The sequence below is a fragment of the Primulina huaijiensis genome, chromosome 15 (genome assembly GCF_012295235.1).
Source record: "Primulina huaijiensis isolate GDHJ02 chromosome 15, ASM1229523v2, whole genome shotgun sequence".
NCBI classification, from domain to species: Eukaryota; Viridiplantae; Streptophyta; class Magnoliopsida; order Lamiales; family Gesneriaceae; genus Primulina; species Primulina huaijiensis.
In genome coordinates, this window is record NC_133320.1 from 5,392,178 (window position 1) to 5,409,563 (window position 17,386).

At 34.7% G+C, this 17,386-nt stretch overlaps 1 protein-coding gene across 1 annotated transcript; it reads right to left on the bottom strand.

The window, feature by feature from the left end:
• Positions 1–9,901: 9,901 nt before the first annotated feature.
• LOC140959693 (F-box protein At2g27310-like) lies at positions 9,902–11,090 on the bottom strand. The gene has a single exon (XM_073417662.1). It carries the CDS (start codon positions 10,981–10,983, stop codon positions 9,997–9,999), a length of 987 nt encoding a protein of 328 aa, XP_073273763.1. The 5' UTR covers positions 10,984–11,090; the 3' UTR covers positions 9,902–9,996.
• Positions 11,091–17,386: the final 6,296 nt, after the last annotated feature.

Below are 17,386 nucleotides of genomic sequence, written 5' to 3' on the forward strand. Positions count from 1 at the left end.
TTTCTTTTCTATATCTATATTCCTAGAAAAACGTGGGAAAAAATTTTATAGAAATCTTCACCAATAATTTTTACAGGCATGTTAAAATTTGGGCAACTTATGATTCAGTACCCTAAACTTTTCACTTTTGGTTTTAATACCCAATTTTCAAAATTTTCCCAAAATACCCCTTATCTTTAATTTTAATTAAATTGATTTTTTTTTAAATTAAAGGCCCATCATGCTTCCGTAAAATAAATTAAATCTTTTACCTCTTTGACCAGAATGCCACCGGGTTATATCCATCGTATTTTACGGACTGCTCCTCACAATCCAACCACACGATCGCAACCGATGGTTACAGACGCAGATTCCTTTAGCAGCATTTAGCACAACCCTAATTCGTTTCCTACCTTAGGGTGTACAATAAAAGATAAAATTTTGAAAATAATACATGAGAGGGGCTGAGAGCAAAGATCTCTTTATTCAAACACAAACATTTAATTATTACATAGAAACCTCCTGTATAGGAGGAGGAACTTGCTTAGCTACTTATAGTAGCCGAACTTGAACAACACATAAACTTGAAAGAGAAAATATTACAACTTATGATTGAAAGAAATGAGGAAAATGTTCGATGATCTTCACTTCCTTCTTCCTGATTTATTTATAGAAAGCTTCTTCGGATTTGAAACTCGGACTTCAAACCTTGATAAGCCTTTATAGCTTGCCTTGGGACCATGTAGTGGTTGAATGGTCTTTTAAAATGGTCCCTCCACTTTTCTTGCAAAACGTCTTTTTCTAGATTATCAATCTAGAAATCAACTTCTCATCTTCTCTTAGCTCTCCGAGATACCAATATAGATGAGTCTGGAATAGATCTGCTGTTATTTCATTACCCTTTTCTTTATACATCTTAATTATTGATCTAAGAGCAGCAGCTTTATTTCTCTTGTAATTTATCCTTCTTTTCAAAACTTTAAGATATACTCGATACATCTTTGAGTTTTGATTTTCTGGTGTGTTCTATTGGTTCCCAATTACCCGTATTTATATTGTGAATTTTTTTTTTGGGGTCCAGTTTCTTGTTTTTGATTGGATTTCCTTTATCTTTAAAGATAAGGTATCCAATGTTCTTTGTCGTTTTTCTACCAATTATTGGTGGTCCTGTCCTTCCACTCACATGGTGGATTTTTTTTTGGTGAGTGGGTTTGGTCACATGTCCTTTTTAATTTTGTCGAGGAATCTTAGGCTTTTTGTATCCTCGAGGAAAATGTGAATGTGGTCCTTCCCCACTTGTCCTTGCTTCGGTAGAATGTTTCCGATCAGATCTCGATTTGAAACCTTTACCGATCTCCGGTTCTTTCTGATTCTGGCATTCAGGACAGATGTTTTCTGACCATCTTCCTATATGTGCCATATTACAGAATTTTCGGCGAGTCTCTTTACTGGCCGGCAGTTTGCTGTTCCACAGAAGATTTCTTTTCTTTTCGAATAGGTCTTCTGCAAAGCTTGTAGTTTTTCCTGTCATAGTGTTTAACATGAATGATCCATTTAAAGAATTTTGATAAAACATAAATGGAAACTTGACTTTGTCCATCTCTGTGAGACAGACCCAGATACCCCAGGCTCTCCTGGTAGATATGTCATCTTCATTGAATGAAGAGACTAAGGGAGTTTCATTTGTAGAGGATCCTTTATAAATTTTTGAGAATTCATGTCTGGCCTCCTTAGCTTGATGAAATGAAAGGCTTCGTGTGAGCCTTTTCCTGCTGGTTCTGGTGTTGCACTGAAAAAGTATAGCTCCAAAACATCTACTCTGGACAAATGATTATTATTTGCCCAAGTCTCATGAACAGCTTCCTGAATCCATTTTGGTAATGCTGATATCTCCGGGAAGCTAGGCGAAGTAGAATAAACTGAGGCAAGAGCCCCAAATTCATACCAGGCTTTGACCTCCTTTGGATATGAATTTTGTTTCATCCATACCCTAGGATATTTTCCTGCAACATCAACTCGAACCATGGCTGGGTTGATGCTAATTCTTGTGTTTAATTTCTCCCAATTCTGTTGGTAAACCTGAAATGGAGAAATTGCATTTTCATTAGTACCAACCTTAGTTTTTCCTTTGTCAGTACGATGCCTAAGGTTGATCTCTCCCTCTTCAATCCCCGAGGTAAAGGGTTGACTTGAGGACTCGAGATAAGGATCTGGAGTCTCAATTTTTGTTTCAGCCGACTCATCTGGAGATGATCCCGGCTTAACACTTGTGCTAGGGGTATTCGAATCTCCTGCTCCAGGTATAGAGTCCTGTACTCGAAAACTCTCCATTTGGGAAACCAGTGGTTTCTCGATGCCTTGGAGGATAGGCCTTTGCATTACAGACTATAATTGAGTATATGCCTGTAAACATCCTGTAATTCGATCAGAGACAATTCTCTTATCAGCTTGTTGAAGCCTTCCCGCAACTTCTGCGTTTAGTGCTAACTTGTTAAACTCGGTTTGAAGCATTTCAAGGTGTTCCCTCAAATGCCTCTGCATCTTGATAATAGCATCAATGTCAATGTTGTCCATCTCTTGTTAAAAAATCTGCAAGAATGTTTTCATGAGATTTAATTATCATAATATCAAAAATATAATTTTGACATAATGTCTGCCATCTTAATAATCTGTCCTTCTCAGGTTTAGATTCAATTCTATTCCTTAAGAAAGCTTTCACCTGTGTGTTATCAACTTTCAAAGTGAATTTCTTTGCAAGTAAAAATAATGGCAATTTTTCAAAAGCCCTTTTTACTGCATAAAATTCTTTCTCGTTGATATGCCATCTTATGGCTTCTGCATCTGAGAATAAATCGCTACAATACTTGCATGGTTGTTCTCCATCTGGTGTGAGCTTAGTAAGAACTGCTGCCCACCGATGATCACTGGCATCAGTATACAATACCAGATCATCCTCATCTTGAGGAATAGCCATTTTTGGAAGATTCTTACAAATCTCCTTTAATTGGCATAATCCTTTTGTGTGTTCATCCTTCCATATAAATCTAGCATCTTTTTTCAATAATGGACTAATTACTTTCCTATGTTTTGCTAGGTTTTTTATAAACATCCCAGCAAAATTAACAACTCCTAAGAAACTTTGAAGTTGCTTCTTGTCTTTGAGACTTTCTGGAAAACTCTGCACTTTTTCCACTATGTGTTCTTGCAAAATAATTCCTCACTCATCGATTTCAATTCCGAGGAATTCAATCTTTCTTGTAGCAATGACTGCTTTCTTTTCGGATAAAACCAGTCCTTCATTTTTACAAACATTAGAGAAAATCTCTAAATGCTTAACATGTTCATTTATATTTTTAGACGCTATTAAAACATCGTCAATATAAACAAACATAAATTTAAAATAATCTTTAAAAAGATTATCCATCTTTCTTTGAAATATCTGGGGTGAATTAGCCAATCCCATTAGTAATACTTCCCAAATATAATGTCCCTGAGGTGTAGAGAAAGCTGTAAATTTCTTGCTTTCTTCTTGCATCCGAATCTGATAAAATCCGGACTTACAATCGAACTTAGAGAATATCTTAGCATTGCGTATGCAACTTATTAGATGTTCTCTACTAGGTATAAAATACCCATCAAACTCCAGAATCTTATTAATTTCTTGATAATTAATAACTAATCTGGGTTTTCCTCGTTTTATCTCACCATGATTTCTTACCAGAAAACCTGGACTACTATATGGTGACATTCCTGCTTTGATTAAACCAAGGTCCAAATGTTCCTTGATTATAATCTGCATATCCCTTTGATCAATAATATTCATTGGGATAGGCTTGCAACGGACAAATTCATACTCTTTGCCTTCCTTAATTTTAAGGCAAGCTTTGAGTTGATTTCTGTCCCACCATGCCAAAGGATCTTCATTGTAATTTTCTTTGATCCTCTTCTTGACATCTTCTAAGGATACCTTAGATTCAAACTCTACTTCATTCTGATGTAGAGTTATCTTCAGGTATTCCATATCTTCTGGTTGGAGCGTTCCATCTACTCTCAACTGGAGCATTTTTTCTCCAAACTTTCTAGAATCTTTCATTTTTGGGTTCAGAAGTTGTCCTGAATCACCACGCTTGTTGCGAAACTGGATCGGCAATTTTCTGTAAAATGCCTCTCTTAGTCTCTGGACTATAATTTTGTGGTTACAAGGAGTTGTAAACACTAATCTTCTAGTCTCATTTTCTTGAGTATAGGATTTGAACATTTGTAGGAAATTGTTTCCTAGTAAAATGTCAGCTCCTGTATCATGAAAATAAATTGGTGGTGTTTTCACCTTGTACCAAGGTGTTTGCCCAGCACCGCCAATCATTATTTCAGTCATCTTAATCCCTTTACATAAGATTAAGATTCTTCTGGAAAAATCTCTTCCAGCAATCTTTGGTAATTCTTCTTCCAAATTATTTGGAAAAACTCCTCGTTTTGCTGTACAAATGCCAGCACCTGAATCAATATAAGCAGCAAAATATTCTGTCTTATATTGTTCATATAACATTCCGACTGGAATGTATATGGAGAATGAACTTGTGGTCATTGGATTTTCCACATCTTATCTTCTGCCATAAACTTCATTCCATACTCTAGACGTTTCCAAGGTTTGTGTTCCTCAAGAAACTCTAGTCCAAGAACCAATTGATTTGGTTCTTTTCTTGGAATCCCTGTGATATGAACTTCCAATTTTCCGACTTGGATCATTCATTGGTAAGTTCCTATCATGGGTTGTTCTAAATAGTAAATTGTATTACAAGGAAATTGATTCCTTTGTTTCGTAATATCAAATACTATTTCGACTTCCTTCCACCCTTCTGGGCATCTAAGCTTTCCAATTGTTGAAAAACTTTTTAGCTCATGTTGGGTTTCTTGGACAGGGGTTTTTCCCCATCTGTAGCTTGTAATTCCATCTCCTTGAAAAGATAGTCTTCTTGATTCCAATCTAAGACTCTGATTCCTTTGTAGAATCGGTTTGTCTTGTATTTGGATATCTGTTTCCTGTATTATAGGAAATTCAATTCGTTCTGGATAAATTGCCTGAGCAATTTTTCCGAATATTTCTGGTATCTCAATAAACTCATTTCTAATAAACCACTCTGAATGATGTGTATTAGATAAAGCATATGAGATTTGATAGGTAATAGAATATGGTCTATTACCTTCCTTCATTAGTCCTTTTTCCTTGAAATTTTGATGCAATGTCAAGGCTCTACTAAAATCTCGATCTGCCAGGTTGTAGGCTATCCTTGGATAGATTACTCCTACAATCTTGCCTGCACAAAGATTTCCTGAGATAGTTCCCAGCACTGAATCTTGAAGGTTCCCCATTCTTTTATCACATATAGCAATATCAATGGGTGAATCTATACCTTCTTTGAAAGTAGCTTTTATCATAATTTGGATAGCTCCAATATGAATCCAGGACATAGTCCTTGCTATTTCGGTCTTGAGTTTTTGTAATTCCTCCTTTATTTCCTCAGAAAGAATTAATTGCATCTCCATTCTATTCCCAGTAAGTTCCATTGGGATTGCCATTTCCCTTCTAGAAACTTTATAGATCAGATTATGCTTTCTATTTCTTAGGCCAAGATTTCCTAAGAACTTTTCTACCCGTCCGGCAGAGAATCCTTGATATCTCTCTAGACTAGGATTTTCTTTCATGATCTTTTGGACCATGTTATGAGATATTGTTGTCTGGCTAAAGAACCCAGACAAATCGTCATGTGTTTCGTGTCGAAACACCTCGTTTTCAGTCAGATTCCGATTCAGTTCCATCGGATTCTTCCTGACTTAAAACATCTTCTTCATATATACTCTCATCTGAGTCAATATCCTCAAATCGGTATACCTGAATAAGATCTTGGTAATAAACTGCTTCTTCAATATCCGGAGTTGGATCGAAGCGTCTGATACCTCTTTTTTCATTTTCTGGACAGTTAGTCGAGATATGACCTTTTGCTCCGCTTGTCCAGCAATTGCAATCCTTAAAACTTTCATTAGCTCGTGTATGAGCTCTTCGGAAAGTTTTCTTTGTAGGTGTTCTTCCTGTGCTTCGAGATGTACTCGATGCTTGAGAAGATATCCTACTTCTCGATGGTCCACTTCTTTGTCCAGATTTGTAAGATCTGGCCTTCTGTCTAGACCATACTGTCCTTGGTTTCCAAGAACTTCTTCCACTTCTAGCATAAGGATGAGTTCTGACACTTTTCCTTTTAGGCTTTTGTGGTTTACTTCCACTAATCGTTGGAAGATCATTTTCCTTACAACACAAAAGAGTACGTTTGTTAATACCCCTAAATCGTTTGTAATTCTTTTGTAATGCTGCCAAATGGCACTATTCCGCCAATTTTCCTTTAAGGAAAGAAGCTCTTCGTGCCAATGTATCTGGATTTTCAGGTACATATTCCCTTATGAGCATTTCTCTCCAGGGACTTGGCATCTTTGCGAAGAAAAGCTGCATAGCCGTGTCTTCTTCGACTCTTGAATTCCATCTATATTTAGTGAATAACATAATGTATTCATCTACTAAACAGATGTCATGTAATTCAAGACTATACAGAGCTTGAGTATATTTCTTCCTCTTCTCTGTGTCTTGACTATTAAAATAGTCTACCCCTATAAATTGTGCTTTAAATAGGGTAGCCATTCTTCCGGCTATCTCGCTTAGAGATTCTCCGGCTAGGACCGACTCTTTAGTTTCCACCGAAGTCATGTCCCAAGCAATTTTCACTGATCCCATAAGACTCATTTCTAGGAGTTTAATGAATCCTTCTCTGTTGAGATCAAGTGTTCCTGCTGCAATTCTCATAGCAGATGTCCAATCGTCTATGAGTTCTTCTCTGTTTTTGAAATCTAATACATCAAAGTTAAGCATAACCCCGTAAAGATGTATAGGATCTAAAACAGTTTTCCCATAGGGTGTTTGGTGCAAGGGAATTTGATTTCTCCTTGTCCTTGTTCCCGCAGGGTGTGAACCTCCACCAGTATGGAAATCAGTTTGAGAATCTCTCATGTGTATATTTTGAGATCCCACACTTTCCCTTGGTGGTTCCTGAGATGATGACCAAGTTATAGCAGGTGTTTCACCTCCTGCTGTGTTCATCTTTAGATCTACAACTTTGAGATTTGCGAAAGATTCTGCAAGCTCTTGTAGATCTTCTAGACCAATCCTTTCTAACGTTGTCATCAGATTAATTTCTTTTCTGACAGACTTTATTAGATTAATCATCTTTTCTTCTTCAGTCAAAGGTTTTGACACCACTCTGGCCTTTCCTTGGTGATGTAACAAAGGTTCAGTACCAAATGATGGTGGTACCCATCCTCCTGAAGTTCTTTTACTAGAACCTGGTTGTTGTTCTAGTCTCTGAATTCTTGTTTGAATATCCTTTAATATTCCAAGAATTTATTCATGGTTTTCAAGAATTTTTTCAACTCGTTGTGGTACAAAATATAGCATATTGCCATAGTTTTGTGTTGTTTTCTGAATTTCTCTAAGATCTAAAGAGAGTTTAGAAGAATCTGGTACAATTTCCATAAACTTATTAGATTGAATCATAAGTTTACCTGAGGGTGCCGAAGTTTCCCTTTCTACTCTGGATATCTAACAATAGTTAGATGTTCTTGTGTATATTCAAAAATATTGGAATAATCCTTGAAAATTAATTTTCTCGAACCTAAGTTCGGATTCATAATTTTCGAAATTCTCCTCCTCAAACATTTCGTTTCTTTGTAACAATAAATTTTGTGTTTGAAATAAATCAACCTTAAGCTCTGATATCATTTTGAAAAGCGCGAGGATCAATTAAACCTATTTTGAAAATGTACTGATTCACAATTAACCCTTAAAATTTCACTGACAATTTTGACTTTGTGAAACAAAATGATTGTTGGCAATGACATTTTGACTTTTTTGTCATAATTCCTAAGAAGCCGATGGGCAGGGACGCCTATTGATCTTGTTTAATCTGCGTCATGGTTGTTGAACCAGATTGATATGTTTTAAAATGAATATGGACCTACTTTAATTGGTCTGGATTAAATTCGAACAAATAATATATTGATTTAAATTATATTTTAATCCGATTCAATTCATTTTGGGATAGAGTTATATTATCAATCTTGATCTAAATTCAATCCATAAAATAAAATATAAGATTTTTTCGATTTTATTATCTTATACTTCGAAATTAGTTTAATCCGGTTCAGAATCGGTATAATCTGATCCGGTAACAACCCTGTATATGGCCACCTTTACCGTATTCCGGCAAAAACAAGAGGGATGTCACGTTTTCAATATGGTATCAAAAATCATAGGATTCCCCGATTATTGAAATAAATAAATAAATAAATAATATTGGTATTTAAATTTTCAAATATTTTGCTGTCCAGAAAGATCATTACGTACGATAGATATTTAAGAGGCTTAGATTTTTTCCTCCGAACCGACCGACCGACCGACACACGGAGGGAGGAGGTAAGTATCCTTACTTTTTTAATTTATAACAAATAAAAATATAGAATAGTTAAAATATCGTTTTCTAATATTGAATTTATAACCTCATAGTTGGTCATATAAGTGTGTACAATTGACGTACAACATGTCAAATTATATATATATCGAATTTTATTTGGTTATCGGTTAATTTAATATTTTAAAATTACACAATTATCACCCGTTACACAAATGCGTCAAGTTTTCGGGTATAATGTGACTTCCAAGTAGATGCTATACCGCTCTTTCATAAACATTCATCAAATCTGTTGATTCAGGCTAGTTTTTGGAAAAGAGTTGGAGAATTATACATAGAAGTGTGAAAACGGTTTTGAAGCTTATTCGTGCACAACATCATCGTTAGATCAAACGGACATCAAACAGCTCCACATTATCGAACGATTCTATAATACGTCATAGTTTTGTGCACTTAAAACCCATTTTTTTTTAATAAAAAAATTTAATATGATATTTTGTTAAAAAAATATATATTTCTTGATAATATGATTTTTAATTTATCAACTTTGTAAAAGAATTTTCGTTCTTAATAACATAAATCATGTAATTATCTTGTATTAAGATGTGACCATTGAGCTAATACATAAATATGAATATAAAATATTATTTAATTTGAATATTAAAATATCCGAAGGTGCAAAATTGACTGTCCATCTCCTCTCAATACCAGGCAAAGCAAGTTGAGCAAGCANCTTTTTTTTTTTTTTTTTTTTGCAATGATTTATTTTGGTTAGGTAGGGGATCATGCAAGAACAATTAACTGCTAAATCACATTTCCCACTTATTAAGTTTGTATTGATGATACTGATTCTATGCATTGAATTTTTTTTGGCCTTTCTTGTTAAATTGTACTACAAACTTTTTTGTACATGATCTCCCCAATTTGATGAGTTGTCCAACTTGTGTTGGGATGAATTCCACTCTCAATGAGATGACACACAAGTAATAATGCATTGTGAATCGCGAAAAAATACACGTGACTTCTTTATAAATTTGTCGCGATTTTCATAACTTGTGTTGTAATATCAATCATTTTTCATCAGAATATCAACGCGATTTTACACACGTTAACACCGACTGGAAAAAAAATCATTTATTTTTATAGAAAGATATTCATTTATTTTTATAGAAAGATATCAATATAAATGAAAAAAATTGTGAAACTTTCCATACCAAAACAACAATTTTCTCGAGAAATTAAATACTAAGGATTGCCTGTGTGATGAAACAAACTTGAAACTCCACTTATACACATGGTTTAAGAATTTTATTGGACATTATAAACAAAGTATATATATATAATTCATATATATATATATGTTGGAAATTTATACATCCAATATATGAGTGACATTTTATCGATATTCATATAAATTACATCCGATACATCTATAATACTTTATTGATTTTGAAATATAGACGTGGAGCATATCAAAATATATATAAAAAAATCTAAATTAATAATTTCACCTGCACCTGCAGAGTGAAAAAAGTAGAATTGCAAAGAAAATAGAAAGTCCTGTAGCTATGAACATCATGTCCAGACCTCTTTCTCTCCTCTGTTTCCTCTCTCTCAACTCTTCCTTGTTCCTCCGAAACATGTCGTACATCTCTCTCTCCATGTCCACGTCGGTCCTCTTCCTTTCTCCATTCATGGCTCCACGTAAAATTACCAAACTCTCCATCCCGCCAAGAATCTTTCCCTCAATGTCCTCCACCTGCATGCCCACCTCCTTCAACTCCAATTCTCCCCCGTCTTTCCCGACGCAGTTCACCACCACGGCACACTGGACTAAGTTTCCGCGGCAGTCTGAGGCCACTGTGGCGTATCGGAGCTGTAAGTCCTCGTTAAGCCAGTGCAGCCGTGCCTCCACCGCCTTCTGGCTCGCCACGTTGACCGCCCGTTTATTGGCGGGGTCGATCAGAATCCAGCTGACCCTCAGGAGCTCCTGAGCACGTTCCTTGCACGTGCCGTCGGCTCTCGATTCCAGCGGCGTGGGGATTGTCTCTTTTGGGTTCAGAAGCTCCATCCTGAAAGGAGAACTCATGAACCAAGATGAAATAGTCTCCGTTCGCATGACTTTTGAGTAAACCGGCTTGTTGTCGTAGTAGATATCCACGGCGGAGATCAACTCCGACGTCTCTGACGAACAGGTCTTATCCCGGCACTTGTGGAGGGAATTAGGGAAAGAATCGGAGTAGAAAGAACGGTGGGCGGAGGGGAAGGCGGAGACGGCGCTGCGTACGCGGGGATGGGCGGTGGAGGGCCAAGTGGAGTTGCAAATCCGCTGCCATAACCGATCTTCGTTGCATAAAGACTGAAAATGAACGGAAGCGCAGCTGGTGGAAGCAAGGGTGGCTCCGTCAAGCCTGTTCAGGATTTGGTATTGGACGATGTCAGGATGAACGGCTGTGAGCGAGGTTCCGGCAGGGGCGAATTCACTAGAAGACATTGTTATGGAGTCGGGAGTATTGAATATTGAAGTATTTGAAACGTTGTTGTAATAAAGGAAAGGACATAGTATATATTATTTTATTACATATATTTATAAAAAGGGGTTTAATTTATGCCTTTATGGATAGGGTCAAATGTGGGCTTTTGCTTCAGATAGTATTTGAATTTTTAAAGTTTATTATCAAATCTTATTTATTTTCTTGACAAAAAATCAAGAGTAGATTTTACGAATTTTTATCTGTGAGAGGGGTCAACTTTACCGATATTCACAATAAAAAGTAATACTTTAGCATAAAAAGTAATACTTTTTCATTGATGACCCAAATAAGAGACCCGTCTCACAAAATACGACCTGTGAGACCGTCTCACATAAGTTTTTGCCAAAAATTAATTCGTCTCAACTTGAGGTTTTACCTTTTATCTTTTTTAGTTTAAATATTTTGTCGAATCCGTAATTTTAGATCTGATAAAAACTATTCATCATTTTTATCAAAATATAAAGACAACATCAAATGAAAACGATGAAACTCAAAACTTTTAAATTATTCATCGGCTTGTATGGTTTTTGGATGCATCAAGTTGAAATTTTCGAGAACAAAACATACGATGATCACACATTTCGTAACAATATACTTCACAACACGTCGATACAATTCAAAAATTTTAAACTATTCCACAGTCAATAATTAATTGGAAACACCATATTAGATGATTCATTGCTAAAATAATAACTATTGCACCCGATATTTAAGTATATGACATTAAGTGGTTTCATCGTAATTCATAACTATATCATAGTAAAAATAGATAGATAAAATGTTAAATATAATTAAATGTTTTCACTCAAATTAACGTAAGTTGAGTGGAAAAAAAGTTTAGATAAGAAGAAGACATGAATGGGAGTGGATAATCATGAATGCTGCGTAGATACCATTTATTGTGTTTTTTGGGAACCTATTATATATTTATATATATAATTGATTGTTTTTTTTATTGAGAATATATACATATATATGTATGTATGTTGTATGTATATACATGAGATATATGATATACGTGTGCCCAAGTAATAATAATATAAATATAAAAGGTACCAAAAATAATTTATTAATTAACAAATACAACCTACTATTTATGCTGCAACATTTTTTTATTATTACAGTCGTGCAAACGTATGCATAAAATATTATGAGTAGGTCTTGTGAGACTGTCTCACGAATTTTTATCTGTGAGACGGGTCAACCCTACCGATATTTTACAATAAAAAATAATACTCTTAGCATAAAAAATAATATTTTTTCATGGATGACCCAAATAAGAAATCCATATCACAAAATACGACCCGTGAGACCGTCTCACACAAATTTTTGTCAAATATTATTATTCTAACAAATCAAATCATACTAGTTTATTTATGGAAAAAGTATATAATATTGTTCCAAAAATCAATTGATTCAAATTTTTAGATTGATATGTTCTGTTTTAATATTAAAAAAAACGTTAATTTTTCTTATAAAAAAAAGTCGTGCATGATTTGAGACGTTGAACCGAAAGTTCGTTCTAACAAATTCTCCAAATACCGGAACAAAAGATATGATCCACAAAATTAACAGGCAAATCAGCCTAAAACTTCAATTTAGGCGAATTTAATTGTGTGCTTAATTTAGGGTAACATGTAGTTGTGCTTAGCCCTTGCTTTTAATATGTTTCCAAAATATGTACTATATTGCCGATACTTGTAGTTCATCTAAAATCAATAATTCAAATTTCGGACGAGATCTCATATTCGAAACTCAGTTGTAATAATCTTCTCCTCCAACTATGAAAAAAGACTATATTCCTTCAAAATAACTAATGTTGTTATTGAAGCCGTAGAAAATGACTTGGAATATGGACGGAAAACTAATAATTTTTTTTTGATTTATTAAGATTAAAAATAATATTTAAAAATAAAAATAAATTACCATTTTATTTTATTTTTATGACGATCGAAGTTGCAGCCGCTATCTTTCTATGTGTATAAGATTAAACCTTTAAACTATGTAGAATGCAAATCATAATTTCAGGTTTGATCAAGATAAATAGTAATGTCGAAGAGTAGGTGGCAAGGGTAGCTTAGGCATTTTTCTCTAAAAAGAGAACTATTGGTGATTGATTTTGAGGATTACCAAATTGCAAATTTTCATAATAAAAAAAGTAAAATTTATTTTCTGAAATAATTCTCCACTTAATTATTTTAGAAACTAATGGATTACAACTTGGATGTTCTTTTTAAATATTGAGTCTGAAACTTTGAAGTGATTATTTTATGTTTTTGGATAAATGAATTAAATTAATTGAAGTTTAAAATGATTGTAGGCATTCGTATGTGTGAATATAATTTTATGAGATAAAGAACTAATTTTATAGAGACCTTCAACGTGAGGTTCGAGTTCAATATCTTAGAGAACAATTTAATATGTTTTAAACAGAAACAAAATTAATATACACACATATTGTAGTATATAAATATGAACGAGTCTAATTATGAGAGGTCGAGGGTATATAAATTAGAAGCGTGAATCAAAATTTCTATCCGAGCACAAGCTTGATTCGAATTTTTGTCAAGCTAATGCTTCGGCTGTTAATGACAGCCCAATGCTTCGGCCGTCTAGGTGGTGTCTAGTCAGTTGAATTTTTTTTACTATTTTTTGTACATAAGTATATAATAATGTAAGATATGCATAAATTAAATGATGTTTTTAACGAGCTAATTAGTAATGATGGGAAGTTATAAAAGGAAGGTAGGGAGGAGGGGGGTTGCGTTCGCGGTGATTTTGTGGGCGGTTCGAGGCGGGGTTTGTGGCACTTGTGACTAGTGAGTGATTAGGTTGGTTATTTTGTTTTGAAGAAAAAGTATATAATGTATTTATAATAAGGGTTTTTAAAATTTTGTTAACTTTTGACCGCCCGCCGCGCTTGCCTTGGCTCACCTTCAACTGCCTAAGGTAAAGGTGATGCGGTCGATGGCCTTCTGCCGCATAGGCATCCACCATTTAGAACATTGGAACAGAGATACAAGCTATTACAGTTAATCAAGGTCTCATCAGCGATCCAAATATATACCGAGGAAGTTTCACATAATCTTGGAGATTGTGGGAAGAGTAGATATAACAGAAGAGAGAGTCGCCTATGCAGATAACGTTGTTGATTTACTGACGAAACCCCTGACATGACCATTCTTTGAGAAGCATCGTGAAGTAATGAGTTTGAAATCTATGGGTAGTTGGCTATAGGACAAGTGAGAGATTGTTAGAGTAGTTGTCCAGTGAGCCAATCGCAATCTCAAGGTCACACTTCACTGAATTATTTGTAGCAATCAGGTTACTCATTTTAGCGATTCAGTTATTAACTGATAAGTGTAAACAAAAACTAAGAGTTTCAGTTTGGCAGTGTTTAAGTCCAATAAATTTTATTGTACTAATCAAAGTCTTTTAGTGAAAACCTATCTTTGAAATAGAAGGGGTGACGTTGGAGCATTTGAAGTCTCTAACATTCATAAACATCTTCATGTTCATTTCTTCTTACTTTCAGTTATTACAGTACCCTAGGCAAACCATTCAAATCTATCATTCTGGTTATTGCCTCACTATTTTAGTTAAATGATCGATATTGACATACAATATTTTGAGATCAGTTTTTCAAAGAATTGACTCACATTTGAAAAATAATTCAAAAAGCCTAAAGTGTTTATTCAACCATCCTTCTAAACAATTTACTCGAATTAACCGATCCTAACATTGTGGCTTGGGCTTTTATTGACTCTAATGAAAAACGATCTTTATTTTAATAATATTTTACGATTTTATGGCATTATGTTTTATCTGTATACAAATGCAAGCTGTACAGATAAAGTCCTTGAATATATAATAGGCACCATGAGATCTGCCTCGCTTCGTAAGATCATGAAACTCAGTAGAAAGTGTACTGTATATTCTAAACAGGTTCATAGTTGAATCAGCCGCCTAAAATAATGATAAATGTCGCTTGTACTTGAGACTAGCATCTGTGATGTAAACGTCATGTTTCATTAGCAAGGGCATGGAGATGTCCATTCATACAGATTACTGGTCATATGATGATGCATTGAACAACCCTCCCTCGTACTATCCAAGTGGTTCTCACTTATCGAGTGGAATAGTCCGCGGTTATAGTTGTACATCATTAGTCATTTGACCCGGTAAGGGCTATACGTACTAGCATGTACTTTGATCCGTTTACCGACTCCATTGAGAGTGATCAGGTGGCGAGGTTGGGTGTAGTTTCGAAATACATAGGAACAAATGCATTGTAGTCAGAGATTCACCGTTTGCCTACGGGTGAAGATATCTTATTTGATCTGATGAGTTAATAGTGCAAAAAGTCTCTGGCCAGAGCAAGAAATGTGCTATAAGAAAATGTGTTTTCCTAGTTGTACATACTATGCCACTGTTAGTATTCAAATATAAATCACATCACTGTCGGATTCATATGCAACTCTCGATATACCAATGGTTGCAGATTCAATCAGGATGTATTTGTTGAAGAGACCGTATTGGACGCTAACCATGATTTAAAGTTCTTGCAGGCACTATCGTCGATACCTAGGGGATCATGAGACGATGCTACTAGACACTCTTACCATGATTCGATTGGTGCAATCAGAAATAAGTTCTGATATTCTAGATCAAGGAGTTGATGAGAAGAATGAGGCTAATTAGGATAAGGTCGAATAAGAAATAAATGTTATTTTGAATCACATGGAGATGTGAACCCACGACTAGCTGTATTATTGAACTATTGAGGGTCACACAAGTATCAAACTTTGTGTTCTCGTTGGGAAAGTCAAAGTTCAAAGAGTTTAATTTGGCGACTATAGCTTGATGTAGATCAAACAGGATGTTTATAAAGAAATTTATAAGTTGATTCCATAGGATATAAAATATGAAATTTAGCTTAAATGCTAATTGAGGAAGGAGAGTGAAATTGTCTATTTGGTGAAGGACTTCACTAAACTGTCAGCTGCCCAATATGGTAAACGAAAATTTTGATCTTCGAAATTTTCGATTTTCTTTATATGAACAAGACTTGTATCACTGACACATTGGCACTGTCAGATTGTCGGTCGGGGTTATAATGAGTTCAGAATCATTTATTTAGTGAATTTAAAATTTACTAATTAAATGATCGTATCAGTAATATTGACTATTAATATGTAAAAACTCTCATAAAATGTTCTAGATGAGTATAGAATTAATTAACCAATGAGTTAATTATATAAATTAAATAATTATTATTTAATTTAATTAATATATCTATGCATATATTAAATGTACATGTGCAAATATATTAATGTTTATATATATACACTTTATACGGATATATAAAATATGTGTATATATAATATTAATATATCATGCATTATCAAAAGTTGATAAATACATGATATAATAATAATAATATGATAATTTTATTTAATGAAAATTACGAGTCATGGTGAAACAAGAATTATGAATCCAGATGGCAGAGAGATTCTTTATGGGATCAGGAATCACACTTTATAAATATATCATTAGGAGCATATAACATAAGAGAATTTTTGCACACAATACAAGCACAAAAATTCACCAAAATTCTCCCCGCTTCAACTCAAAGTCTCGGCAATCCCAATTAATTTTGGTGAAAAATTCGGCCACCAAGTTTCTTCCACGGCCGCACCCAGTGCTGCTGCACCGACTCCGGATTTGGGTGATTTAGACAATCCAGTCCCAACGCACAAAACATTTAGCTTCTTTTAGTGTGATCCAAACTAGGAACACAATGTCTGATCATGGAACTAATTTGACGAACAAAAGGCGGAGATCAGTTCGAAAGGAAATACGAGAAGGGCCATATCCGTTAATCTCTAATTGATTTGGAGTCTAGCATTTAAAATGAACATATTTACAAACTAAACACCATATAGACATTTAAGTAAACATACGATGCCCAAGGTCAGTTTCGAACGCGAAACTAAAAATTCTAACTTTTTTGCTGCACCTTGGGTACGAAAAATCGGTGCCCCAACAGAAACATCAGCTTCTGTGTCATTCTCTACTGTTATACTAATAGTCCTGCCAGTGGTTTCTCCTGGTGCAGAAGGGCGTCGATCGTGTGAGGACCCGGACGCTAACTCATTTTCTTAAATCATCATTGGGATTAAATGGATCAATTACATAATCTAGGTCGAATTTTTTTTTTCTTTTTTAAAAAGGCGAGCACTTCATAAACAAGTGTTGGAATGACTCCAACAAGTTATGGTCTATTTTATTGAATGTACAAGATCAAGTTCAATAGCTACAACATGATCCAACGTACAAAACTTGTTCAAAAGAAAGTCATAC